Genomic DNA, 26,840 nt, shown 5'->3' on the forward strand with positions numbered 1-26,840 from the left:
TTCCATGATTCTGGGACACGTCCCCCGCTCGTGCACTTGCCCAAACAGCATCTCCTGCTGCCACCTGAGCTGGGTCCCTGTGCTGGAGATGTTGTGGTGCGACCCAGGAGGAGGATGTTTGTAACACCCTAAATTAAACCTTCAAAACCTCACACACAATTAATTAAGGCAAGGCAGCATCTCCTAAGGGCTCTCTCCTCCTCCTTGTGGCCCATCCCATGGCTCTGTGAGTGCCTCACGTTCTGGCGTGGCCTCATTTGGACCCTGATCCCACAGCAGATCCCTCTGGCACATGGAGCTCTCACAGAGGCTGAGGCTTTACGCTGTCTTTGATGCACAGTCTGACTTTTTATCCATGTTATTCTTCCTCCCTGGTTCCAATCAGCAGTCTGTGGGCTGCTGTAAGGCAAGCAGTGAGATCCATCCTTTTATCCTTGATATTTGGATAATTAAACTTCCAGGCACTTCTGCAGTGTATCCTGTATTCCCAAAGTTTCCAAAGAACTACTCCATCCTATGTAACCTAAAAATTCTCCCTCTGCCTATTTCTCAGTTTGAAAATCCGTGGTTCTGTTGGAATATTGACATTTTCCATAAAACCCTGAGTCAAAGCACATCACTGCAGCACTTCTGGACAAGGCTGCACGTTGGAAAAGCAGGGATGGTTAGCCAAAAGTGCCTCAGCGTTGGTATCTGGTGTCATTTGAGGTGGCCCGTGGTGTTTCTGTCACCAGAAAAAGGGGAGATGCCAGTCCAGAAGGTGCAAGTGGACAACCATGTGCTGATCCATTGACTCCTGGAATGGTCTTTAAAGCCCATCTCATCCCAGCCCTGCCATGGCAGGGACACCTTCCACTCCCCCAGGTTGCTCCAAGCCCCATCCAAGGCCAGGTTGGATGGACCTGCCTCCATCCCACCAGGATCCAGCCACGGGAGCTGTAATTTACAGTGCGTGGATTTTCTGGGCCGTAATTCAGACTTTTTACTGGAATGACTAAATTTCATATGTCAGTGCTGAGACGGTCATAAAAATAACACCAACATATTAAGTTAATTAGTCACTTCCTGTCTTAATGGCCACTGCTCTGCAAGCAGCTCCCAAGGAATTTGGGACAGCTCAGAATTTGGGACATCAACATCCAAGACCTGCAGTTGGGAAAGAAGCTTGAGAACCAAACATATACTTTTTTTAAAAAAAAGTCAGGAATTTGGTACTTGACACTTTAAGAAGAATAACAAGGAAAGAAATAGAAACACCTAAAGAAACACAATGAATCGTTCAGACGAATGCCTCGAGGAGCTGCAGGGCTGGTCAGGACCAGCACTTGTGTCCTGCTAAGGAACACAGGGATGTTCCAAATCTCAGGAATTTGGCTGCTGAAGCCATTTTTCTCTTGTTTCCAAACAAATCAAGGCTGCAGGAGACCCAAACACCTGGCACGGGCACAGCTTCCCCCAGCACAGCCCCTCGGGAGCCCTCGGGAGCTGGGGGAGTCCCAGCTCCGAGACCCCTCATTCGACCCTCACTTTGCCAGGTTTGGGGGGCACCTGCGGGCAAAGGCGGGCGGGGGGACAGAGCCAGGCGAGGGGGACAGAACCGAGCGAGGAGGACAGAACCGAGCCAGGTGAGGGGGACAGGGCCGAGCCAGAGGGGACAGAATCGAGCCAAGGGGGACAGAGCCAGGCGAGGAGGACAGAACCGAGCGAGGAGGACAGAACCGAGCCAGGTGAGGGGGACAGGGCCGAGCCAGGGGGGACAGAACCGAACCGGGGGGACAGAACCGAGCCAGGGGGGACAGAACCGAGCCAGGGGGGACAGAACCGAGCCGGGGGGGACAGAACCGAGCCAGGGGGACAGAACGGACCTGGGGGCGTGTCCCGAGTGCCCAGGGCGTGGCCGGGGGCGTGGCCTCGCGGTCGGGGCCGGGGCCAATGGGGCCGGGGGCGTGGCCGGGGCGTGGCCGCAGCCGCTGCCCGTTGCCGCGGCGGGCGCGGAGGTGCAGTCGCCGGTTCGGCCCGGACAGGTGCGTTGGGACCCGTTGTTTCCGCTGCGCCAGGTGCGGTGGGGTCTCCCTGGTTCCGCCGGGACAGGTACGCGGGGCGGGGCGGGAAGACGACGCACAGGTGCGGGAGGATCTGCCGGATGGGCCGGGACAGGTGTGCCGGGACCCGCCGGTTGGGCCGGGACAGGTGCGGAGGGACCTCTCCCATCCGGTCCGGCCGGGACAAGAGCGCGGGGCGGGGGCAGGACCGGTGGGATTTCCCCCCTGACAGCAGAGCCAGCCGGAGCCGGACCCGCCGCGGGGCTGGGCCGCGGGTGAGTCCGAGATGCGCGGGGCGGACCCGGGCCCCGCTCGGCCCGCGGGGGCACCGGGGCTCGGCCCGCGGGGACAGGGATCAGCGGCAGAGCCCCGTCCTGCCGCCCCGCCTGGCCTGGGGCCCGTGACCGTCCGGAGAACCGGGGCCGGGGGCTTGTGGCTCCCGGGGCAGCGAGGGGCGAGGGGCCGCGCCCTCTGCAGCCCCCGGCGGGTTCGTGCCCGCGGCCGCAGCGCGGTGCCCGCGGGTGGCCCGATCCTGGGGCCGCTTGTGATGAATAGTCCACCTTGGGCAGGCGTTAGTTTTACTTTCAGGTTCTTTCCAGACAGAGGGATTTATATCCTGCTGTGAAACTCCTGGGTGAAGTCATTGGAGGAAGGTTTGATGTGTTGTTCCAGGTTGTGGTTCAATCACAGTCCGTTCCTTCCCAAACATCTGCGGCACCTCTGGCATCCCTTTCTCCATCTCCTCTGGCCTCTGCCACCTTCATCAGAACGTGCCTCCATAGCAGCAGGCAGGACATTCACAGTCTTGTTTAAATCTTCACATATATATTTTCTGAAATTCCTCTGAATAAACCATTCAGAAGGAGCAGTAAAGAAAACCCAGAGATACTTGAACATGCCAAAGCTGTTAATGAATGAGAAAGTGCTAAGAATGTGGAACGGCATAAAAATGTGGGAGCACAAGTTTCAAGGCATGTCAGAGTTCTGTTTCATGTCATTTCTAGCAACTGAGATTCCAGATAGGCTGCTTCTCTTTCCAGCTGAATGTCCCAGCAGAAGGTACTGACTTTTTATAGAGATTTTTTGCCTAAACAGGCCAGATCAACTCAATGTACCTGTGGCTTTGATGGAGAATGGCAGGGAAACAGAAAAACTCCACAGGGAGAAGATGCAGCCCTGAGCAGGGCTGGTTGGAGATGCACTGGGATGCTCAGGCATCCGAACCAGGGTTGTTTTCTGAACAATTTCATTCAGGTTTGTTTTACTGAGCTGCTCCTCCCGTGTGTCAATGAGCACCTGTTCCCTGTGCCAGGGCAGCCCTGATGAATGCCCTGCTCCTGTTTCCTGGCCACAGCTGACTCTGCTCTGTGAAAGGCCATTTAAACTGCAGCGGGGCCTCAGGTGAGCTCCCTTTGGCTCAAGATTAGTCATAAAACAAAGGTCAAACTGTGGCGTGACACAGCTCATTCAGCATTGGTCTTTAACATGGACAGAATTCTTTTTGTGGGATTTTTCCAGCAGTAAATTCTATCTGTGATCTCTCTGTGTGTATTCTGAGGCTCCTGGGGATTGAGACTGGGGGCTGCATCCTGCAGTCACAGAAACACTGGGTTTGTTTGTGTATGCAATATGATTTTTGTAAAGGAAAATGAGATGGAAATGAGATCCTTTGTCTTTGTGGATGGTGGTTTGTGCTGTGGTCAAAGGCCAGTCAAATGTAGAGCACTCTCCTCTTAGTGCAGCCTGGATGGAGGTTTACAGGGGACTTGGGGATACAGAAAGTGTTCAAAAAGGCAGGAATTTCAGAAAGTAACTCCAGTTTGGGTTTCTCTTGCTGGTTGGAAGGGCTCTGTGTGCCTGTCAGAGGCTGAGGCTGCAGGTAGCTGCACTTGGAATGGCAACATTGATAAGTGGTTTCAATGTGTTTCAACATCCCCACAACGCCAGCGTCAGTTGTTTGCAGCTGAGTGTCTGAAAACTCCCCCAAAATCACTGTTCTGATAAAACCTGTGCTGTCATGGCATGCTGTCCTCTCCAGGACATCAGAGGGATTGTGGAATGTGAGAGAAAGGTTCATTCTTCCTGCCTGCATCTCCCAGGACAGGCAGGGAACAGCACTGGAGAGGCTTCTCTGCTCCCAGGGCTCCCATTCCAGCACTGGGAGCTGCCAGACTCTGCCTGTGCCCCTGAGGTGTTGCAGAATCTCTGTCACTCCTGAGCAGGTGCATTCCGTACCTGTGAGGATTTTGGAAACGTTGTCTTTTCCCCCTTTGGTTGACTGTTCATGCCCCCTTGTCTGCAGGTGTTTCTGTTTATGTGTGAGCAGTTGTCTGGTGGGTCCAGAGTTCCGTGACTGTGCAAATCCGTTAAAGGAATTAATGGAAAATACAAGGAAGAGCTCAGCCTGCCTGGAGTTGGCATTGCAGGGTGGTGCAGTTCGTGCCCTTGCCACAGGCATTGTGTGACATGGGACCAGGGATAAAAGAAAAGAGGAAAAAGGGAAAGGCGTTGCCCTACAGGCTTTATTTTTGTCTTATCAGAGAACTCTTTAAATTAGTCTCCCCTCCTTTCCTCCTCCACAAAGGAAAACTATGCAAAAAATAAATCTGGTCTAGTTTTGTTGGCTTCTGTGGTGGAAAGCTGGACAAAATCTCATTTCCAGCAGGATGGGGTGGCTGGGGCTGTTCTTTAGGTAATTAATACTATTTAACTGATATTATGGTAACTACTGCAGCAGGAGGGGCACAGCTGCCTCCATGAACACGAGACTTGTTTGAGCTCACAGAGGAAACGCTGCTGCGCTGAGAGTGAGCACAAGAGTGAATGAAAAATGTTTGTATAGTAATTACATCCTCTTAGTTTCGTAACTCAAACCCTCTTACATAAATGCCAGCACGTTTGGCTCGAAAGTGGAACAAGCGAGGGCACTTTGGGGTTCCCTGGAGCTGTGACACGGGAGTGTGTGTGTGTGTTGGTGACACAGGAGTGTCACTGTGGCATCCTCTGTCCACAGCTCCCCATTGTGCCTGTGCCTTTATCAGGGCACCATCTCAATGGCATCTGCAGAGGAAATGATAATTGTCATCTGCTGCTTTTTTAGAGTCGGTTGATGGATGAGATCCCGAGGGGTTAGGACTGGTGGCACTGGGACGCAGGAGTGAATCACTCTGTGGAACTTTTCTGCTCACAATTCCTACTGCTGACACTGTTCCTTCTTCCTCAGCAGGGGTTTGGGGAGATAAGATGGAGCCTTCCCCGTTCAACAGAAGGCAATGGACCTCCCAGTCCTTGAAAATCACTGCAAAAGAGCTTTCCCTGGTCAACAAGAACAAGTCCTCGGCCCTCGCGGAGAGGTTCTCCAAGTGAGTGCTGTGGGCTGGGAGCACCAGCTGTGTGTGGAGGTGACAGCTGGCACTGGAGCAGGGGCTGCTGCTCTCGCAGTTGCTGTGCCCTGCACAGACACCCCAACAATCCCACCCTGTGCCTCAGAGTGTTGTCCAAATGCTCCTGGAGCTCTGGCAGCCTTGGGACCGTGACCATTCCCTGAGGAGCCTGGGCAGTGCCTGACCGTTCTCTGGGGGAAGAATCTTTTCCTGATATCCAGCTAAACCTCTCCTGACTTGGGTAGAAAAGGAATATTAAGCTTCCCTTTTCTCTGAGAGATGGAAAAAGGATTACACTCAAACCATAAATATTGTACACCCTGCGAAAGCTGAGTGGTAGTAACCAATGGATTCCCTGGAAATGCTTTTATTTCCTTAAGGAATTACATAGGCTACAGCTGGGTTTTCAATGGGATTTGGGGAACTGAGTCTCTGAGGCTCTGGCATTAATAGTGTAACAAAGTTTGGGGGTATTTGGATCTGAGTGTGGGGCAAACTTTATGGACTGTAGGAGAGGGACAGTTACCCACCCACAGCTCCAGAGTTCCTGTGTGCATCTCTGGCCCAGGGAGAAGCTGTTTGCTGTCACCACCTTGTTAAGGTAATTTATTCACTTGCTGAAGCTTGATTACAGAACCTGGGCATCTTGCTGAATGTTGATAATCCCTTGAAAAAGGCTTACTGGAAGTAATCCAAACTGCTATTCCTTAATCAAGTACTGTCCCTCTACATAGGTGGGGTCAGGGCCTTGGAAAAACACAGTCCTGCTCTCTGGCTTTGCCACCTGATGGCCCCAGGGGGGAGTGTGACTTTTTTAAAGTGCTGTTAATTAAATATTTGTATGTGAAAACATTTTTCTCCATCCCATATAATCAGTTTTGTCAGGTCAGAGACACAAAAGGCAACAGCAGAGATTAGAAATGTGCCCCATGCTGGGCTGACTCACAGGGCTGGGACTCAGTTGTCATCTGTTTTCCAGGTGCTACTTGACTTTCATCTGTGTTCCTTTGTTTCTTCTTCCAGTATTGATCCCTCTTCCCCCAGCATCACTTTCTCAGCCCGTTGTGCTCAAATTTGGACCCTTTTGGATGTGGGTTAGTGTGTTTGCATGAATTAAAGAGGAGCAACAGCCTGTAGCACGCTCACTGTTGTATCAAAAGCAGAATTCCACAGATAAGGAAAACAGAAACACCCTTTGCCCAAGCTGGGTTCCTTCTCTCTGAAAGGCAGAACTCTCCTTCGAATGGCCAGAATTTGTCACTAATTTTCATATTTCAGAGGCCAGGTGCAATCACCCTGTGCAGCGCAGTAACCAGCGAGGGCTGTGCAGGGACACCCAGCGGGGAGTGCAGCTTGCTGGGAGTTTGCTCCAGCTCCTTAAAGGACTTTGATTCATGATCCAGCGTGGCTTATCTGCAGAGGGCTGTGGTGGCTCAGCTGCTCAGGAGCCAAGTGCTGAATGGGGGCAGTTCCCAGCCCACAGAGGAAAATCCACTGGCACTTAGGGAGATTTTCGGCATGTGCCAAGCTGGAATTTGTTCTGGTTCAGCAGCTGCTGTATAAAAAGAGCTGAGTTATTCCTGCGAGGGGGCACAGCAGACAGCTGGGTGGCGGGAACAATACAGCTATTCCAAGGTAAACTGTCTCTATTTGGGAATCACAGTGCTTAGGGAATGAAAAGTATTAATGGGTGTTATTATTGTAAACTGGATGACTGAAAATGTGTCTGTCACTTGGCTTTGTGTTATTTGCTGCTGTTTGTCCAGCCTCTAGTTTTAGTTGATCCAGGGGGTGCACAAAACCTTTGGTGGGGGAAGAAAAATCTCAGCCGTCTTCAGGAGTATTCAGTTTTCTGGTTAAAACTTGGGTTTTGTTTGTTTTTCATTCTCTCAAAGGTATCAGAAAGCTGCTGAAGAAGCCACTGCTGAGAAGAAGAGAACTGTAAGTGTTTTGTATAAGTGTTTGTTTCCTTGGGAATAAGCACAGCCTGCAGTCAGGATGGATCACCTGCATCAATATTGCTGTGACAGTTGATTTTTGGAATATCAAAATTGCTGCTGTGTGTCCTGCAGAAAACCTGGCTTAGACACAGGATTTGCTTTTGCTTCATGCTCCACGTTTTTTCCCAGTGTGGAGGAAAGGAAGTTTCTTGCCCAAAGCTGTGTTGAATCACCAATTCTCTCCTCAGCAGAAGGCAAAATGAGTTAACCACAAGCCAGGAATATCCAGCTCCTGTTCTTAGCTGCAGGCACTCGTGTAGTGCCTTTTCCTTTCTTAAATTTAAAAGTGCTTAAAAGGAGCCTCCAAGCCTCCCTGAAATCCAAGGTGTGACTTTAAGAGCTGTAGGATCTTTTCTGAAGTGACTTCCATGGCTGCAAATGCAGCACTGACCTCCTTGGCTCTGTTACAGCCCCATATTCCCTCCTGTAACCTCCACTGCGTTCAGGGGTTAGGGAACCTTGGCTGATAAGGTTGCAGGGCTTTGTCCTGGTTCTCAGGGTAATTTTTATTTTAAAGCACTGCCAATATTTTCAGGATCTGTAGGAAAGTTGCTGCCTTGATTTCTCTAATGCTTGGGGAGCTGTGCTTTGGGATATAAACGGGATAAAATAATAATTCTAAAAATTACTTTTCAGTCTTAAATTTTCTTCACTGCTTGTGCCTGTCAGTCTTCCTGTGATCAGAGAACAGGCACGTCTCAGGCAGGAGGGGCTTGTGTTAGGAAGTGTGGATTGTGGAATCCCACTGGTGCTGGAATTCCAGAGGCGTTCCCGTAGAAACCTGCCACACAATTTTCAATATTTCTCTTCCATTACAACACTTCTTTATAATTTTAATGCTTTCTTTCCAATACACTCAAACGCGCTGATTTTTTTTTTTTTTTTGAAGTGTAAGTGGATTCAAGTCAATTTGCAAAGCAGCATTCAAAATGTGACCAGAAGAGTAATAGGGTGAGAGACTTAAATCCCAATATAGCCGCTAATGCCGGTTAATTCCCGTAAGCCTGGCAGTCCTGCTCCACTTGCAATGAGTTTGGAGTGGTCTCCGTGAGGGAGAGACAGGAAAGATGCAATGGTGGCAGGTATTGGATTTGAATTCAGATGTGCTCTGGGGAGAGGGAAATGCTGGCAGGAGGAGTGGGCTGGGTGTGAGGTGATGCTGCTCCGGGCGTTCCCTTGGGGCTGAGGCAGTGCCAGTGACTCGTGTGGGTGTCCCTAGCAGAGCTTTCCATGGGCTGAGTGAAATAGAGCAAAAATCCCAGTAAGTTACTGGTTAGTTTTAAACTGGAGCAGAAGGATGTTTGTTGTGGGTGCTTGGCTTGAGCTTTGGGTGTGTGGTGTGAAATCCTGGGCAGGTCTCTGGGAACTGAGGTGTTGCTGTTGTCTGAGAGCAGAAACAGGTAACTCCAAGGATTTAATGGTTTCTCAGAGCTGTTTTGTAGCCTCTGGAAGGCCTGATAGCTGTTCTTCTGAAGACACTGCAGCATTCGGCCCACCAGCCATCTCCTATGGCCGCTTGTGCTCCTGTTTCCTTGTTCTGGGACTGGAGACCCTCCTGGTGTGGATTTGAGTCCCATTTCCTTCATATGTGGATTCAGCTCTTTTGTGTGGCATTTAACTCCTGGGGTTTGACTCCTTTTCCCTTATAAGGCCATTCCTGTTTGCTCACTTCCTGCCTTACTCCTGACTTTTCTCTTCTCCCCCTCCTTCCTTCCCTGTCCTGGATGCTTTCTCCATGTGGCACAGCTGTAACTATTCACAGCTGGCCGGGCGCGGGGATCGCTGCTGAGCTTCCTCCTGCATGGAAAGGAAGTGCTTGGGAGAGCCGCAATTAACTCCTTGCTCTTTGCAGAACGCAGAAAATCTGCCCGCTCACTTCACGAGGGGGAATCTGAGCGTGCTGAAGAAGAAGTGGGAGAATCCGGAGTGTGGCAAGGACGCGGTCCGGAGCGCTGAGGTGAGGCACAAGGTCGGCAGCGGCCGCGCCCCTTCGCCATCCCCGGGGGCTGGAGGTGCCCCTGGCCAGCCGCAGTGTCCCGCCGGTGACAGCGCCGAGCCCCAGAGCCATTCCCGGGACAGTGGCAGCATGGAAAACTGCGTGAGAGAGCCCCGTGAAATGGAAAAGCCCGAAGGCAGCGAGAGGTCGGAGTCTCCGGGGAGGATCGAGAAGTACAGCGTGCCCCTGAGCAAGCTCAAGATGATGTTCGAGAAGGGTGAAGCGCCTCAGCCCAAGGTAAGGATCTGTCCCTCCCAAACCGTGGAGAAGCTAAAGCTGCTGCTGCCTCAGGAAAATCCCGGGAGGGAGTGGCTCCAGCTATTGACTCCGCAAATATTGTGCTCATTGTTTTAGTGGGAACAGAGCGTCGTGGTGTTGGTGACTTACTCGAGTCACTCAAGTACGTGCGGGGTGCTCGGAGCTGTGGCAGCCCGTGACTGCTCACTGGAGTAAAGTGAATTTGTTTTTGATGGGGTTCAGTGGAAGGGGGGAAAATGAGTGTGGAATTTACTGTTTTGTAAAGTAGGTTGGGATTGTTTGTGTCTTGTGTAAAGATTACAATAAGTTATGCAAATGTGAATTGCATAAAAATACATATGTAGGTATTTCTTACTTTTTAATATATGAAAGAGTAATGAACTGTTTGAAGTGAGCTCAGCAATCAGAACTGTTGCAATCGAAATGAAGCAGTAAGGAGTGAGTTTTTGATATCTGTATCAATATGAATCGTCTAAACTCACACACACACATATAGTGAGATACTCCCATCCTTTCCTTGCTCTACTCTCACCTTTGTTTCTTACAAAATATTTCTTATCGGGGAAAAAAAAGAATCCTCACTGAGGGAAAGGGAAGCCGAGATGGCCAGAGCAGCTCCTGCCCTCACCAGTTTTGACTTGCAAATGTTCAGGGCTCGCATTTTTCTTCCAAGTGCTCATGAAATCTGATCCCACATGTGGACTGCAGCCGGCGTGTCCCGGGGGGAATTGCTTAACTCCAAAATGAGTTGCATATGCCCGGGACTTGCAGCTCAGTCCCGAGGCCTCGATGCTGGTGGATTTTCCAGTTTTCTCATCATTTCCTCTCCTCCTGGCTTTGTTTTACTGCGGGTGGTTTTTTTGAAGTATTGACTAAAACAAACGCGTTTTGGACAAAAGTTGCTTCAATATGTAACAGTTTAGGGCTCAGAGGAGCAACTCGGTGTTAAAGGGAATTTTGGGTCTGTGTGAAGTCATTTCACAACTTGAATTTTTGGAGTCTTTGTCATGCTATGGGAGCTGCCCATGACAGACCTTCCCTGAACTCTTGCTGTAGGATTAATCACTCAGGATTCCCCTGGAATTCTGCAGATGGGCTTCGAGCAACTTTATCTCAGCCTGGGGAATAAATTGTTTTGCAGCTGAGTGAATCTGAAACTGATAGTTTGTCAAGTTGAGCAATTCAAACCCTGTCGAAAACCAGCTAAACCCAGTAAATACCATCCAAAACTGGTGGGGTTCTGTTCAAAACCCCTATCCCAGGTTAATCTGTTAGGGCAGAAGGGAAAAGGAGTGAAGTTTAGATGTGATGGGAGATGGGGCGTGTTTGGAATTGGATTCCTGGTTCTGGGATTGATCTGGGTCGGTGCAGAGAAGGGAGCTGGGTGCTGTGGGGACCCAGGGGTGGCTCAGCGAGGTGGCAGCCACGGCAGCACTGCAGCTCTGCAGTTGCCTCTCCCACTTATTTCCTGTGCTTTTTCCTGAGCGAGGCTTCATGGAACCGTTTTGGTGGAAAATTCCTCTCTGTTGTTGAGTCCAAGTGTAAATTCAGCTGAGAGATGGCAGTTTTCCTTGGACTTTACTGAAGACTTGATGTGTTGGTGCTGTCAGAGCTTTGCTGACAAAACCTGGGTGTGAACTAAGCAGCCCCACGGCTGGAGGCTGCTGGCAGTGCTGATAAATCAACTTCCATGGTTGCTGGGCACATCTGGGGCAGGGATCCAGGTTAGAGCCTGGATTTCCTGATTCCATCTCCCACTCTAAACAAACCTACTCTCATTTTCAGGATTGTAAGTAAAATCTCATCATTTATTCACTCAGATCTTGCTCTGTCTTCTGCACCAGATAGGAGGCAGATCTTCTTTTATTGTATTTTCATGGAAACAAACTGCTCTAATCCCATTAGGGGCAGGCAAGGCAGCCTGGATTGGTTCAGCACTAAGCAAAGGCTGGAACTGATAAAAGACCTGATGTTCAAAGGATTCTTCCTGTAAGTGATAGTGAAAGCACGCCCGGGGGGAGGAGGATCAGATCTGCAACATTTCTGAAAAAGTTGTCTCCAGGCTGGTTTGTGTTTTTCCTTTAAGGCCAAACCTGGCTGTGTAGGCGACCTCGTGGCAGGGTCACGTCTGGCACAGGTGGTTTGTAATGACATAGGTGTAACTTTGATTTGGGTTTTTGCCCAGTTTCTGCCTCAGGCGAAGCTTTACCTGTGCTCACGGTGCTTCTGCACTTACACAAGTCTGAGAACTCGGGGCTTTCCACACACGAGGAATGTTTCATCTCCTTTCCAAAGCAGCAGAAGCTGTGCCCTGGGAATTGTGGCCCAGCCACAGTGACAAATCCTCAAGGGGGCTTCCTCCATGTGAGAGGAGTGCACATATTTGTAGGATATTTGTAGGTTTACTGAAATACCCCTGAGCTCTAAAGCTTTTGTGTTCTGGTGGTTGGGATTTTTACTCTGTGTTCTGCAGCTCACCCACGGAAAAGCTGCTCAGGTGAAGTTGTCACACCTGCAGATGTGAGGTGGCAAAGGGCAGGAGGAGGAGCTGGCAGGGCTCTGGAGTGCAGCCCCCTTCAGCTGCTTCTGCTGATTGAGCTTTTCCTGATGGACCCTCTGGACCCCGAATTTCTGAGCTGCAAGGACCCCAGACTCGTGGGCTCAGGGTGGTGTTAGAGGGGACATTAACTGAATAAGAATTATCTAAGAATAGTTTTCATGGAATGAGGGACCTGCAAGTCTTTACAAGTGTGCAGGCACTCCCAGACCTGAGCCCATTGGTCAGTGCAAGACTTGTCAGAGCTAAAGCTCTTTTCCAGTAAGAAAAGTTACCAAAGTCTTAAACCACAGAAACAGTGGTTATTTCCCGTGCCAATGGAAAAAGAGGTTTTTCCAGCTGCATTTTCCTTTCCTGGTGAAGTTGCTGTTTGTGTGGAAAGCAGCCTGATTTTTCACAGTGATTGTCTTACACTGCAGTTCTGCGAAAATAAAACTTTGGAATTTCCTTCAGTTTGATGAGCAGCAAATCAGAAAGTCGTTGGAACTGATGGGGAATGTGTGGTTGGAGCATCTTGCCAAACCTGCCTTTTTCTCTACATTAGCTTCAATCTGAATTTCCAACTGTGATTTAACTCTTCCTAGAGAGGGAACAAAGGTCCAGCACCTTCTAGGATTTTATAGGCTGACTTTCAGCTGTGAATAATCCTACCTTGATGGAGTCCAGTTTAACTCTGTGCTTACAAATTTTTATCAAAGATGCGGAAATTTTTTTGTGCTTTCTTTTGCTGAGCTTTAGATTCTGAGGAGTTGGTCTCAACAAATAAGAATAAAATCTGATTGAGGCAGCCAGAGCATCTGTGTGGTGCTGCAGGACACCCTGTCCAGCTCTGCAGCACCGAGTGATTATCCTGGAGATCTGAGAATATTTATCTCTAACACTCTTGCTTAAGCTTCAGCCTTATCAGATCTAATTAAGGAAATATTTGGTACCAAATGCCTGAACTATCCAAGCCAAAACAAATAACTCTAGATAACTTCTATGACAATACTATTAATTCCTTTTTCTGTGGCAGAAAATGCATGCAGAGTTTGGATAAACGGTTCCTTGCATCCTTTTTCTGATTTTAAATCTTCATACAATGACTGTGACTATTGGGTTCAACAGAAATTACATGAAATTACATGAAATGTAAAAATGTAGAGTGAAGTTTTGTATATGTGGTGGGAACGACCTAAAATTCTGATCTTTGTGGTCCTTTTCAATCAAGAGAACACCCAAAGGGCACCGACTGACCTCTTCAAGAAAGCGTTTCCCAGGTGACACAGAGGGTCAGGTACTCTGTGATCAAACTTTATATTGCTTAAATAAGATGTCACCCGCCAGACTTGTTTATTGCAGTAAAGCAGATTTGCTAGTGACACCTGTGCCTGCCAGGGGATTACCCAGAGCAGTCCCTGCGTGTGCAGCAGCTGACGGAGGCTCTGTCCCCAGCAGGGCCCCCGGGAGCCGCGCAGGGCCGCCGTGGGCAGGAGGATTTCGGACAACAGCCTCTCCCTGGAGGACTGCGAGGGAGAGAGGAGCCACAGCACTGCAGGTCAGGAAACCTCAGGGATGGGCTTTGGCTGGGTTGGGGTTTGTTTAGGAGATGAAGCTACTTTGTACAATAAAGAAATTTCCCTGGAGGTGTCCAGGGAACAGCTGGACGTGGCTCTGGTCTGGGTGACAAGGTGGGGATCAGTCAGAGGTTGGACTCGCTGGTCTTGGAGGGCTTTTCCAATCTCAAGGATTTTATGAAATAACTTTTGCCTTTCCAAAGTGGAAGGCAGTGCAGCCACCGTCCAGCTGCAAAGCCCATCAGCATCCCTTTTAATTAACAGCCTTGCTGGGAGTTTTAAACCATTCCATTCCTGAACCAAGGCACAGGGAATGACCAACAATTAAGAAAAGCAATGCATTCTTTCCTGCATCTCAATCCTAGTTTTAATCGTCAAGGTAATTTAGGAAGCAGTGAGCAGGCAGTCAATGATCCTTCTGCCTCCTTGCTTCAATCCTCATCCCTCCTATCCTGGCCACAGGGAGCTACTGTGAGCTTTGACTTAAACAAAATCATGTATTTTTATCTGTTTGGAGACCTTTTTCTAGCAAACGAATTGCAATTTTGGGGGATTTCCACCAATGGCTGGTATTAAAAATACTCATAGTGGGAAAGGACCTCCAAGGATTATCCAGCCCAACCCCTGGCCCTGCACAGACACCCCAACAATCCCACCCTGTGCCTGGAGCATTGTCCAGAGCTCCTGGAGCTGTGGCAGCCCTGGGGCAGTGCCTGACCCCCTGAAGGGGAAGAGCCTTTTCCTGATATCCAGCCTAACTCCTCCCTGGCACACCTCCAGCTGTTCCCCTGGGTCTCACTCCTTAGTGAAACACTTTGTGTCCTCGCTGGCAGATCCTGCAGAGAATGGCAATGTGTTTATTCTCCCCAGGAAGGATCTTAGCAGTGTTCTGAGTTATCCGTGACTCACGTTTGGCTGTTTTTTACCAGGGTATTTTGTAGAGACCAGTCCAGACAAGGCAGAGACCAGGAAGAACCTGGACATGCCCCGTTTGTCAGAGACATCAATAAAGGACAGACTGGCCAAGTACCAGGCAGCTGTGTCCAAGCAGGGCAGCTCCTCAGGCATCAGTCCCATGGTAAGTCTGGTTTGTGTGGAAGTGAATTTCTGGCTTAGCCTGAGACTGGAAAGAAGATCTTATGGCAACCAGGCTGCTTAAGGGATTTGGAAAATAACTGTGCCCATAGGAGTAATTTCTGGTGAAGAGTTGCCTCTACAAACTGCAGGAAGAAATATTTGCATCTTCCTGGAATAATTGAAAGATTTCCAAGGAATTAATTGCTGGCACCCTGACCGAGGTCTTTCGGAAGCATGGTTGACATTCTTTTTCATCCTGAGTGTCTTTAGCTCTCTACATGTTTGTTGGTTTTGTTTAAAAAATTCAACTCAATCCCACGTTGTCCATCAGCTCTAAGCTCTGGGAAACTGAGGCACAGTGAGATGAAGTGACTTTGTGTCACACAGTGCTCAGAACTTGGATCTCTTGGCCTGCAGCTTTAGGATCTCCAGTGTTTTCCTCGCTTTTGCTTTTCACCTCCCTTCAGGATTTCTCCCCACTCTCTGAATCCAATTAGACTCTTGCAGTGAATGAACCTCTGCCTGTTTTGCAAATATTTGACCAGGAACTGAACAGTTAATGAAGTGTTGCAGCTGAGGAGGTTTCAGGAATTTCAGCTTTTGTTAAAAACTGCTTAGGTACATTTGCTGGAAGATTCTGATGCTTTTGCTGACTTATATTTCTCAAGTATTACTTTTATGAACCAGAGTGATATTTGGAGAGGAAAGGCCTTTTTAGGTTGGGAAACTTGCCCTGGAAATGAGAGCCCAAAGTGCTGTTCTCCCTCAGAGGAGAGCCTGCTTCCCAGAGTCTCTGGAGATCCAAGGGCCTCTTCCAGCTCAAATGACTCCTGAATTTCATCTGCATGTGGGTCAGGTTCCCCAGCTGTGGGAGGAGGGTCAGTAAAACCTTCCCTGCATGAATGGAAAGTCCTTGCAGCCACTGCAACAAATCTGATTAACCTAATTGCCCATTTCTGCCTCCTGTGCCTCGCCTGGGCTCATTTCCTGACGCCTTTTCCAGTTTGGGGCTCGGGGTGGTGGCTGAGTCACTAAATTCTGTCCTGATGGCAAGAGATTTGCCATTTCTCCAGAGGCTCCTGTTTGCAGCTCTCCAATGCTCTTGGTTTAGTGTCAGTCCAGCCTGATGCTCTCAGGATGCCCCATTTGGGCACGATCTCTTCCCATTTTGCCTGGCACGAGGACAAGGGCAGTGTGAGATGGAGCAGACAGGGGTTCCAGCAGCAGCCCTGCCCTTGGGATCTTCTCCTTCCCTGCTGCCACAGCAGTCAGGGCTGGTTTTGCTCTAAGTGTGGTGTTTGTGCTGCCCTTCTCACCTGGGCTACGAAGGAAGGCCACAATCTCTCTTGGGAACAGCAATTTCAGGGCATTGTCATGTAATAAGGCCTGGATTAAACCTGATGGACACTTGGTTCGAGTAGGGGTGAGGAACAATCAGCTCTGTGTGGTGGAAGGGGAGGGAGAGGTGCTGAACAGCAGATACAGAGATCTAAACATTAAAAATTCCAGCATTTGACAGGAACCTCTTGGATGTGGTTGGTTTTGTGGAGATTTGTTTCCAAGTGCAGGAAATGCTGGTGCTGGCTTGTGGCTCTTCCTCTTTCATGTCACAGAGGAGGTGCCTTGTGAAAAGCACGAGGCTTCCAATGGTCTTGTGTCCTATGGCAGTGAAGGAAACACGAGGTTTCACTGATTTTATTGGTTTTAAAGTCTGAAAGATCCTTCTGTGAAAGGCTTAAGTCAATCTATCAAGAACAAAAATCTCAGCAAAAAAGAGGGTTTTGACTAGAATTGAAGCAAATATGGGATTTGCTTTTATGTCAAATTGTATTTAGCAATTACACTGTGCTTTAGGCAGTGCTTGTCTGGAAATACTTGTCATTCCAAGTGCAAAGTTAACCTTCCTCAAAAAGGAAGATGTGGATTGACCAGGGAATACTTAGGAGTTGATTTTAAACAGGATTTGGAAGAAAAAGGCTGCTCAGAAAACACTGGCTTTACCTCCTTAGAGCACAGTAAAATTCTACAGCCCAATCCTGTTCCCTCATTAGAATATGTCACTTAACGAGTGTCTGCACATTCCTTCAATTATCACTCCACATACTAGAAAAACAGTTTTTAAAACATTTCAAGAAAAACAGCAAGCAAGCATTTTCTCAGGGGAAAAGAACCTGTCACCTTTCCAGTGCTTTGTCCTATAGAGTGAGATTCAAGCCAGTGAGAGTGAACCCAAGAATTACAAATCTGGGCAGAAGGAGAATATGGCACCAGTTGAGGACTCCAGTTCCTGTCAGGATGGGGAGAAGGTAAGATGCCCGTGCTGGTGGAGGTCAAATATTTGATTTTTAAGTGGAACTGGCTGTGGAAGCACAGCTGATGCACTGGTTCCATGTTCCACATGCCATCTGGGAATTGAACGTGAGCAGCTGATGCAGATTAGTTACATGCTGCAAAATTCCTGGGTTTTTAAATTGTTCTTTTTAGACTGTCTCTGAATTATGAGACAGCAAGTGTCTGTGGAAGAGAACGTCTAGAGATAAGTTTTCTGGGAGAGTTTTTCTGTCTTGTTAGGTTTGTTTTATGGTGGGTTTTTATAAATAAAAACCCCACACCAGTTAAAAAAACCCCCACGAGCAGTTTTGTATGACCCAAGCCAAAGGAGTTTGTCACTGTTTCTTCTGCATTTAGTGGCTAAATTTTAGGGTAACTGAGAATGGCAGTTTGGGTTCGTTCCTGGTTCTGAGCTCCAGCTATAAATTGAGACTCTGTAAACTGGACTCGAGCGTTTGTTCCCTGAACTGGGGACAGCAGACGGGATAAAAGTAGCTGAATAATAATTGGGGTACTGTGTATTCCATCCAGGCTGAACACGTGGCAGCTTAATGCCAGGAGGGCTTTTAGAGCTTTTCAGCCTTCCTTGGGCAAGGGGCCAAATCTTTGCTTTCAGCTGTTCCTCAGAGACAGCTGAGCAGCTCCGTGTCTGACTGGTCCAGGCTGCTTCTTGCTCCAAGGTGAGTTCATTAAAGGAGCACCTGTTAAATCAGAATATCTCCCTGTTGTGAATGGAAGATTGGAATAAAATTTCTTGTGTTCAGCTGTAATTGCAGAGTTGCTTGTTGAGGTGTCCAGGTGCAGTGAGAACCTGAATGGAGCATTGTTTGGGAGCCAGGATTGTCCTTTGGAAGGGACGTGGTGAACTTGGAAATGAGCCTAATTAACACTGCTTGTCGTTAATGTCAGAAATGGGAATCCTCTGGCAGAAAGGAAACAAAAGACACTTCACTCTGTCATTTTTCACACTGCACCCGTGGCACATCCAGCAGCCAGGCGTGTGTCACTGCAGCAGCCTCAGAACATGTTCAGGACACCGGGGTACAGCAGACCAGAGGATGTTAACACATGCAACTTCCCTCCTCATTACCTCTTTAATTGACAAATTTCAGTTGCTTGCAATGGATTTTTCAATCATTAAGGTTAATTTGCACTTAATCTTGTTACAGTACTTTAGTTCCTCACTGTAGCTACTTAAAACTATTTGATTTAATAGCAACAGTGCCAAGTTTAATAAAGAGTTATACATCAAGAGCTTTATCTGCAGCAGGTTTTATTCATGGTTGCACTTGATCTTAAAGATCTTTTCCAAACTAAGCAATGCTATGATTCTGTTTAGTATTTGAAACTGATTTAGATCCAACTCCTGTTGTTTTTTAAATTTTTTTTAATTACTAATTTGTTTCTGAAGGAGGATAAACAAGGAAGATCTGGCATGTTTGTCCCAACCATGGAACAGGCTTATGGTTTGACAATTTTTTTTTTTTTTTAATTCAGGTGGTCTTTCAAATTTTGTTTGGTTTTGGGGTTTTTTTTCCCCCAAGAGCACAGTCTCTGCTGAATGTCTAAATGCCAGCGATTGGTCAAATGTTGGAGGGAACTATGAGATTTCCAGTAAATGTGTTGCTTGGGGTCAAGGGGATTTGTAAGTGAGAAAACCTGGGAGGAACCTCAACAAATCAACGAAGATTTCTGAGGGTTAATAAAGGTTTACAAGGAAACAGAAATGATGTTTGTACGTGTGAACCCTGTGAGGGTGTCTGTGTTGTAGCAAGGACTCTTTTGACACTCAGCTGGACCCTTTTGTGCCTCAAAAACAGCTCCTGTCCTGAGTCCCTCTGGTCTCTCCCTGGCTGCTGCCTCCATGGGGCCATGACTGTTCAGATCTCAGAGGTTCTCATTGTCTCATTTTCTCTTGCAGGTTTCTGTAGGTGAGAACAGCTTGTCTTTGCACTCTGCTCTGCTGGAGGATGGCCATGGTGAGCCCTCTCAAATGCTTAATTAATAAAAATTGTACTAAAAATCTGTCCTGTGCCTAACACAGACTTCATAAGAATTTCTTTTGTGTTTAGCAGTTCATTTGCAGCTGTAATTTTAAGACATTTGTAACTCCTTTTGCCCTGATTTCACGCTTTTTAAGTGCAGCTCCCTCTCCATTAACTGGAACTGATACTCTGGTGGGTCTGGCGAGCGTAAGCTGCCCACAGTTTGAAGCCTTTGTAATTGCCTTTTCTCCCTCCTCTGCTCCCTCAGCTGCACAGTTGGACACTGAGGCAGAAGCTCAGAAATCTGTCAGCTCCAAGCAGCAGAACCTTGGTGCTAAAGCAGCTGGGCAGACAGAGGCCTCTCCGCCAAAAGCCGTGAAGGTAACGCAGCTCTTCAGTCTCAAACCCTGGCGAAGGTTAAAACCAACTGATGCCACTTAATTTAATACTGATTTAATACTGAAAAGCCTAAATGTGCATAAGCATAAAGGTGTGGCAGTCACTGGACCAATGCCTGCTGCATCCTCAGCAGAGTGTGACTGTGAGAGCACTAATTCAGGGTGGAAAACACCTCAGAGCAGTCAGGGGTTTTTCCAGAGGCTGGGTGGGAGTTGCTTGTCTCTGTTACACCCCTAAGACAGAGAGGCAGAGGGGCTGGAGCAGGGGATGGTTTCAGGGCTTGTCTGTGCTCCTGGAGATGGGCCCTGAGGTCCTGGTGCTGATCTCCAGAGCCTTTAACAGGCTGGGACTTGGCTTTGCTCCTCTTCAAGCTGTTCCCAAGGTAACTGCAACTGGTAGTAACGCTATAGTGAGGGCACTGTGTTGCCTGACTCTATAAAAATCAGATTTGCCTTTCTGAGTCTTTGATGTTACAGTTTCTTTAGGGAGCCATAAAGCAGATGGAGAACTTTGGGACGGGGATGTATTTGCTAATCTGATTAAATGGCAGCGCTGGATGTTTTGTCAGGCTGTGCTTGCTCATCACATGTGTTGTCTGGGCTTGGGATGCTGATTCCCCAGGCTGCCACACACTTCCTGGCTCACTTCTGAGGAAACAACTGGGCTTTTGTTGTTTTCCCATCTTTGGGAGGAGCTCAGAGCCTGGGGAGATCCCAGTGTGCAAGGGAGAAATGCCAGTGTGGAAATTGGAGCTGCCAGGGAGAGTGGTGTGATCCTAGTCTGTGACACAAAACCTGCATGTCCTGACACTCTCTTGATATTATCAGAACCATTTTGGCCTTTTGCTCAGTTACTGCTTTAGATGCTGCACTGTGTGAGATAGAAGCTTCTGTTTATTCATGCAGGGTTCCTATTTGTCTCTTCCAGCTTCTGTCTCCTGCTCTTGGTTCCTAACCTCTCCTCCTGCCTTCTGCTTCCCTCCTACTGTGAGCTCAGCTTTCTCTCGAGTCCTTTCTTTACTTACTGGGCCTCATCCTCCTCCTGTAGCTCCTCTCTGTAGTACCCTGGAAAGGAATTTCTGTCTCTTCACAGCCCAGTAGGGCTTGTGGTGTGCAAGTAAGTCCCTCTCCTTGGGTGGGGATGTGATTGCAGAAGCCTGTGCCAGCACTGTTGTGTCACCGTGCAAAACCAATGCCCTCGTGCAAAACTGAGCTTGCAGGGAGAAAATGTTTTGATGGGCAAGCAAAGATTGTTGCTGCCTTGGTCCATGTGGCAAGGGTGATTAGATTTTTTTGTTGGCATCAGTAAATCTCATTTTTGTGAGATTTCGTTTAGTGACTCAAGATCTGGAGTTTTGGCAGCACCTAGAAACTGTGGATTCTTTTTAGAAAGGAATTCTGAATTTTGTTAGTGAAGCTGTCATCATCGGAACTTTAATCTACTGTAACTTCAAGCAATGCCTGGAAACCCTGAAACAATTATTAAAATGGAATTAAATTGGCAGCAAACTTGATGGTTTGTGACAAAGCGACTTGAGCTGGCTCCATCTTCAGCAATCTGCCCTTACACACTGGAACTTTCATTCCTAACCATTGTTTCTAGACTGTTATAAATAAATTTCTGTGATTATGCCTTCCTGTGACCTTCCTGTTTTTTCTTTAGCCACCAGACTTTTCCGTAAAGCTTTCAGTAAGTTTGTAGTGGGTAATTCTTTGCCAAGGAAATGCCACACTACAAGATATATATATATATATATATATGTCTGTGCAGAGCCTGGAGTGGAGGCTGGGCTGCTAAATCACTGGTAATCAACATGCAGCCTCAAAATGCCAATGTTGTGTTATTTAATTTATCCTGTGAAGTGTCCTCCCCATTGGGCAGTGTTAATAGATTTCAGGCAGGCAGTAAATGGCACGCAGTGACCTTTTCTCGTGGACAATGTTCTGCTTCCTTGATGCTGTCTGAAAACAAACCCGTGATCGTTGCTGCTCAGCACAGCAGTGACCCTCGACTGCTCAGTGCTCAGGTTTATCCTTGCACTGAACCCTCAGGAAATTCAGTAAGCACGTAAGAATTTTACCTGTTTAACCTCAAAGCTCTGCTCACTTTGAATCTTGAGCAAGTTTGGGGGGCTGTGAGTCCTGAAACCTGAGTGTGGTTTCTTTGGGACAGAGCTGGAATTGTTTACAAGTGAAGTCAGGAGTGTTTCCTGCTGTTGTATTGGTGCTGACACTATTTCCTCCTCTTTGAGAGAAAAGATTTAACAAAAATGGATCATTTCAAGCCATTGGGCAGCCTGTTTCACTCCTTTCCTCTCCCACCCTGCAACTTTTGAGGCTCTTTTAACTCTTCTGGTGGACAGTGTCCCTGACCATGGCAGGGGATTGGAGCTAGCTGACCTTCAAGGTCCTTTCCAACCCAAACCATTTCAAGATTCTCGTTTTCTGCCCTATTTTTATTATTTTGGTAAGTCTCACACTGATTGTCATCAACTGGAATGTATCATCATTCTGCTACCAATTAAATCTGAGGTTGCAGGAAAGGATGAGACAGCTTTGGGGAACAGTTTTAGTGCTCTCATTGTTCTTCCCAACCTTGTGATGCTCCTGGGATTCACTGGGGTGAAATCCTGGCTCCCTTCAGCCACAGCAACCCCGAGGGCCTGTTGTAGCTTCTTGCTGCCCACCAGACTCCATAATCAGAGAAAGTGACTGCAGTTGTTGAGAGCTCAGGAAGCTGTGATGAACCCACGCCAAGTCCCCAGCAGCTGAGGTGTTTCCCAGTTAACAAACTTCCTCTTCCCCCTGTAGAAATTCCAGTTGCCAGTGAAGGAAACGTGTGTTGGGTGTCAGAAGACCGTGTACCCCATGGAAAGGCTCTTTGCCAACCAGCAGGTGTTTCACATCAGCTGCTTCCGCTGCTCCTACTGCAACAGCAAGCTCAGGTATGCGCGCTGCTCCCTTGGCTGCCCTTGGGGAAGGGAATTTTCCTCTCACAGCTGAGGAAGGTGCTGCTGAGCTGAGCTGGAAGTCACCATAACCCAGTGATTTGTGTAGGAGAGCCAATACAGACCTGCTTCTGCACTTGATGCCATTTTTAAACACTTAATGTAATTTTACGTGGGGAAAAATAAAATGTCCTGCTTTGTAAAGAATTCCTAGAAAGAGCCATACAAACCCTGAGGGCTTTCTGAATGTGTGAAAGACTGGAATTGAATCTCATCTGTAACACAAAACAGATCTGTAATCTGTTTAGTTTTGTAAGTAAAGCAGATATCCATGTCAGTGGCCCTGAGCTCTAACGTTTGATCTGTGTTTCCTGAGCAGCCTGGGGACGTACGCGTCGCTGCGGGGGAACATCTACTGCAAGCCTCACTTCAATCAGCTCTTCAAGTCCAAAGGCAATTACGACGAGGGCTTTGGACACAAGCAGCACAAGGAGCTGTGGGCAGGTAAAACTGAATGTGAGGAATCCCCGGAGAAAACCGTCCATGGTGTGAACGCACCAGAAACTCCACAAAGCCCAGGAGTGGAGGATGCCCCGATTGCAAAAGTGGGAGTTCTGGCAGCAAGCATGGAAGCCAAAGCTTCAGCTGTGCCTGAAAGAGAGGAAAGACCAGCAGAAACAAAAAAGCTCAGGATTGCCTGGCCACCTCCATCTGACCAAAGTATCCAAGGAAGTGCCTTAGATGAGGGCATCAAAGTACTCAAACCCAAGTGGCCTCCAGAAGAAGAGATTTCCAAGCCAGACGTGCAGGAGGATGTGGACCTGGATCTCAAAAAGTTAAGAAGATCTTCCTCGCTGAAGGAGCGAAGTCGCCCCTTTACAGTTGCAGCCTCGTTTAGAACAGTATCTGTTAAAGGCCATAGAACAGAGAACTCACCCTCTCCTTCTAAGGAAGAGAGAGACACATTGAAAAGGAGTGAGGAACTGGAGAGAGAGGCTGTCGTGGAGAAAAAGCAAAAGGAAAAGAAGGCTGAGCACAGGAACATCCAGGAGAAAAATGTGGAGGAAGAACGGGAATTGTCTGATACCAAAACAGTGGAGCACAGTGTTGTAGAGAATGGCCAGATGAATGCAGACACAGATGAGGAAGAACACACTGCAGAGGAGCCAGAAATTCCAAAGGAAGAACTCCTTGAACCAAATTCTCCTAAACACTCCAGCCTAGCTGATGTTGTGACCGCTAAGGAATCATCTCCAAACCAGCACCGCAAGTCCCAGGACGTTGGTTTTTGGGAGGGGGAAGACGTGGAAGATCTGTCCGTGGAAGAACAGATCAAAAGGAATCGCTACTATGAAGATGATGATGATGATGAATAAATTGGCCTTTTACTAGAAAACTTGCTGCAAGGTGCTGGGCCTTTTGAAATGGGTATTTTTAGCTTTAACAAACAGCTCTCCTGGACGAAGTGATGCTGCACTGCACATTGGCATTAAGGGAATCCACGTACAAATGATCTCAGCTAGAAAACTCTGGAAGCCTGCAAATTCTTTATGTGCACGGAACAAGTGTCTGGCTGTGGGATGGCTTCAGCAGGTAGTGTCTGTCCCCAGCGGGAGAACAGAGCTGTTCTCCACTGTCTTATCCCTTGGAGCTTCAATAGGTATTTCACTAACAATTCCTGGAATTCCACTGTACTCGCCGTGCTGGTGTGGGACAGCACCTCTGGAACACACCACCCGTACCACTACAAATGCTACTGCAGTGCTTAGGGACCAACTTCAAAGGGACTTTCTGGCCTGCTTTAAAATGGTCACTTAATGCACTTTAATACGTGGAAAGGGCACAACTGGGCTTTTTTTTTTTTTAATAATAAAAGCGTTTCTGTGTGTAGCGTCCAACAACTAAAGCATCCTAACCTGCATGCAATGTGAATTTGTGTCTCAAACCTGCCTGTGATCAGCTGAGGAGTCCCTGCACAACTGGAAGGGTGCCCGTTGCTGGACCACGAGTATTTCAGTGCTGTCCCAGGAGCTGTGCCTGCTGCCAGGTCTCTGCACAAGTGAACACTTCGGAGCAGCCTGCAGGGCATTACTTCTGCATTTCACACACATTCGGAGTTTGTTTGTTTGTTTTGTTGTCTTTTTTTTTTACTTGGATTTCTTTGTCATCATTTTAAACTGCAGATAAGATTTTTTTTAAGGCCTTTTGACAACTCTGAAATCCTACTTTTATCAAGCTGCCATAAATCTTTTCCTTACAGCTGTGAAATTGTGCTGCGTTGCAAAAATCTCTGGAATCAGTGACACTTTCCGATTGCCAGTGTTGAAGATCAGAACATTTTTTAACTTGACTTCATTTATTTTACAAATAATAAAATCTTAAATGGGGGGAGGAGGAGGCCCTTTTTTTTATTAGCTTTTATTTGTACTGTATTCTCAAGAGAATTAGACCTTAACGATTCTTGAGGTGTAAAATATTCTGCTTTCTTAACAGTTCTGCTAACGACAAAACCTTCAATAAAGTTTGGGTCATTTCTATTATAACTGAAGTCTGGATTCATGTTTCACAAAGAGGCAGTGTTTAAAGGGTCACAGGATTGTCATGGGATTGTGGAATGGTTTGGGTTGGAGGGGACCTTAAACCTCACCACATTCCACCCCTGCCATGGCAGGGACACCTTCCACTATCCCAGGTTCCTCCAAGCCTTGACCAGCCTGGCCTTGGGCACTTCTAGGGCTGAGGCATCCTCTGGGAAATCCATCCCAATGTCCTACCACCCTCACAGCGAGGAATTCCTTCTCAATATCCCCTCTAACTCTGCCCTTTGGCAGTTTAAAGCCATTGCCTCTTGTCCTGGCACTCGAGGTTTCTCTCATCTTTCAAGGCCACAATGAGGTCACCCCAAATCGTCTCTTTTCCAGGCTCAACAATCCCAATTCTCCCAGCAGAGCTGCTCCATCCCTCTGATCATCCCAGTTCCCTCCCCTGGACTCTCCAGCAGCTCCACGTCCTCCCTGTGCTGGAGGCAGCCCTGCAGGTGGGGTCTCACCTGGGCAGAGGGACAGACCCTTCCCCTCCCCTGCTGCCCGCGCTGGGGGCTCAGCCCAGGTTTGGGGCATTCCTGGGGCATGCCCAGCTCTCCCCCAGCAGCACCTAAAACCTTTCTCCCCAGGGCTGCTCTCCATCTATGAAAACGGGGTGGAAAGCTGGGTGAATTCGCGGTGCTCCGGCGGGCAGGCAGCCCGGGCTGGCGCTGGTGCCCCGCTAGGTGACACTGTGTGTCCGTGGTTCGCTGCTCCACTCAAACGAGCAGCTCCTGCTCTCGGATTGCAAAGCGTGTGGAACAGGGATTAGACCACGACTGGCAAAAGGAATAAGGACATGCAGGGATTTTTTTCACTTCCATTTCTGGCTCCAGGTGGCTCTCGAGGGCAGCTGAGGACAACTGAGGGGTTTTTTCCCCCCCTTCCTACCAGCTGCTTTTTATTTAAGTTATTGTCGCTTGAGCCTGAGATGGGTTTGGGTGGGAGAAAGTGGGATAAGAGCCAGAAGCAATGCAGTGAACGTTCTGCAGCAGCATGAGGAAACGCTCATGTGTATGGTTATTAAGAAGGGAAAAGCCTGCTGCCTAATTGGAAGGTGTTAGCAGTTCCACAACCTACTGCTCATTTTCCTTTCTTTTAAATGGAGAAGTGAGGCTTGCTTTGTACAGAGGAAAAACAAAAAAAAATTGATGTGCGAACCCAAGCTCTTTCTGTCACCTCTCTCTGTTCCTAACAAAAATCCATTTAGTATCAGATTTCCTCAAATTGCTAAGCAACCACAGATCTCTCTGACTGGAAATTGTGCTATTTGAAAAGGGAGGGAAGACTGTTTGTCGTGGACTTGGATTTATGGAATATGCCAACTGCTTGTTTCTAAGGAAACGCAATTGAATTTTAGAGTCTTCTCGGTTACATGATACTGAAGCAATATTGGCTGTACTTAGCAGAGACTTTAATTAGAAAATCATTAATTCTAGTTAAATCTGAGGCATCTGTGAGTCTCTGACATACAGGGGCCCACATGTAGTCACTCAGACCAACTGAACATCTTCAAGGAGAAATTAGCACAAGGGGTACTGCTAAATAAAGTAATTGATTAAAAAAAGAAAGGTGACCAGATCATAAATTACTCTATCCTTGAATCTATTAGTTATCATAGCATTTGAGTGCTTAATGGGCCAGTTAATCTATTCTCCACTGGACAGGTGCCAAAAGAGACATTACACTAACGATGGATCATTTGCTGCCTTGAGGACTTTTACCAG

At 47.9% G+C, this 26,840-nt stretch overlaps 1 protein-coding gene across 7 annotated transcripts; it reads left to right on the forward strand.

Annotated features, from left to right (window-relative positions):
• Positions 1–1,927: 1,927 nt before the first annotated feature.
• LIMA1 (LIM domain and actin binding 1) lies at positions 1,928–25,074 on the forward strand. 7 transcript variants are annotated; one of them, XM_063420919.1, is made up of 11 exons: positions 1,928–2,024; positions 5,266–5,404; positions 7,321–7,366; positions 9,278–9,658; positions 13,671–13,773; positions 14,722–14,870; positions 17,071–17,175; positions 19,122–19,179; positions 19,454–19,566; positions 22,395–22,528; positions 22,911–25,074. In XM_063420919.1, the coding sequence occupies exons 2-11, from the start codon at positions 5,286–5,288 to the stop codon at positions 23,905–23,907; spliced, it is 2,205 nt and encodes a 734-aa protein (XP_063276989.1). In that variant the 5' UTR covers positions 1,928–2,024; positions 5,266–5,285; the 3' UTR covers positions 23,908–25,074. The 7 variants fall into 7 exon arrangements, with proteins under 7 accessions (XP_063276989.1, XP_063276988.1, XP_063276987.1 ...); XM_063420918.1 differs by having other exon boundaries at positions 1,936–2,091; XM_063420917.1 differs by having other exon boundaries at positions 1,937–2,091; positions 5,269–5,404.
• The last annotated feature ends 1,766 nt before the right edge of the window (positions 25,075–26,840 follow it).

This window comes from Prinia subflava, chromosome 34, assembly GCF_021018805.1.
Source record: "Prinia subflava isolate CZ2003 ecotype Zambia chromosome 34, Cam_Psub_1.2, whole genome shotgun sequence".
In the NCBI taxonomy this organism is placed as follows: Eukaryota; Metazoa; Chordata; class Aves; order Passeriformes; family Cisticolidae; genus Prinia; species Prinia subflava.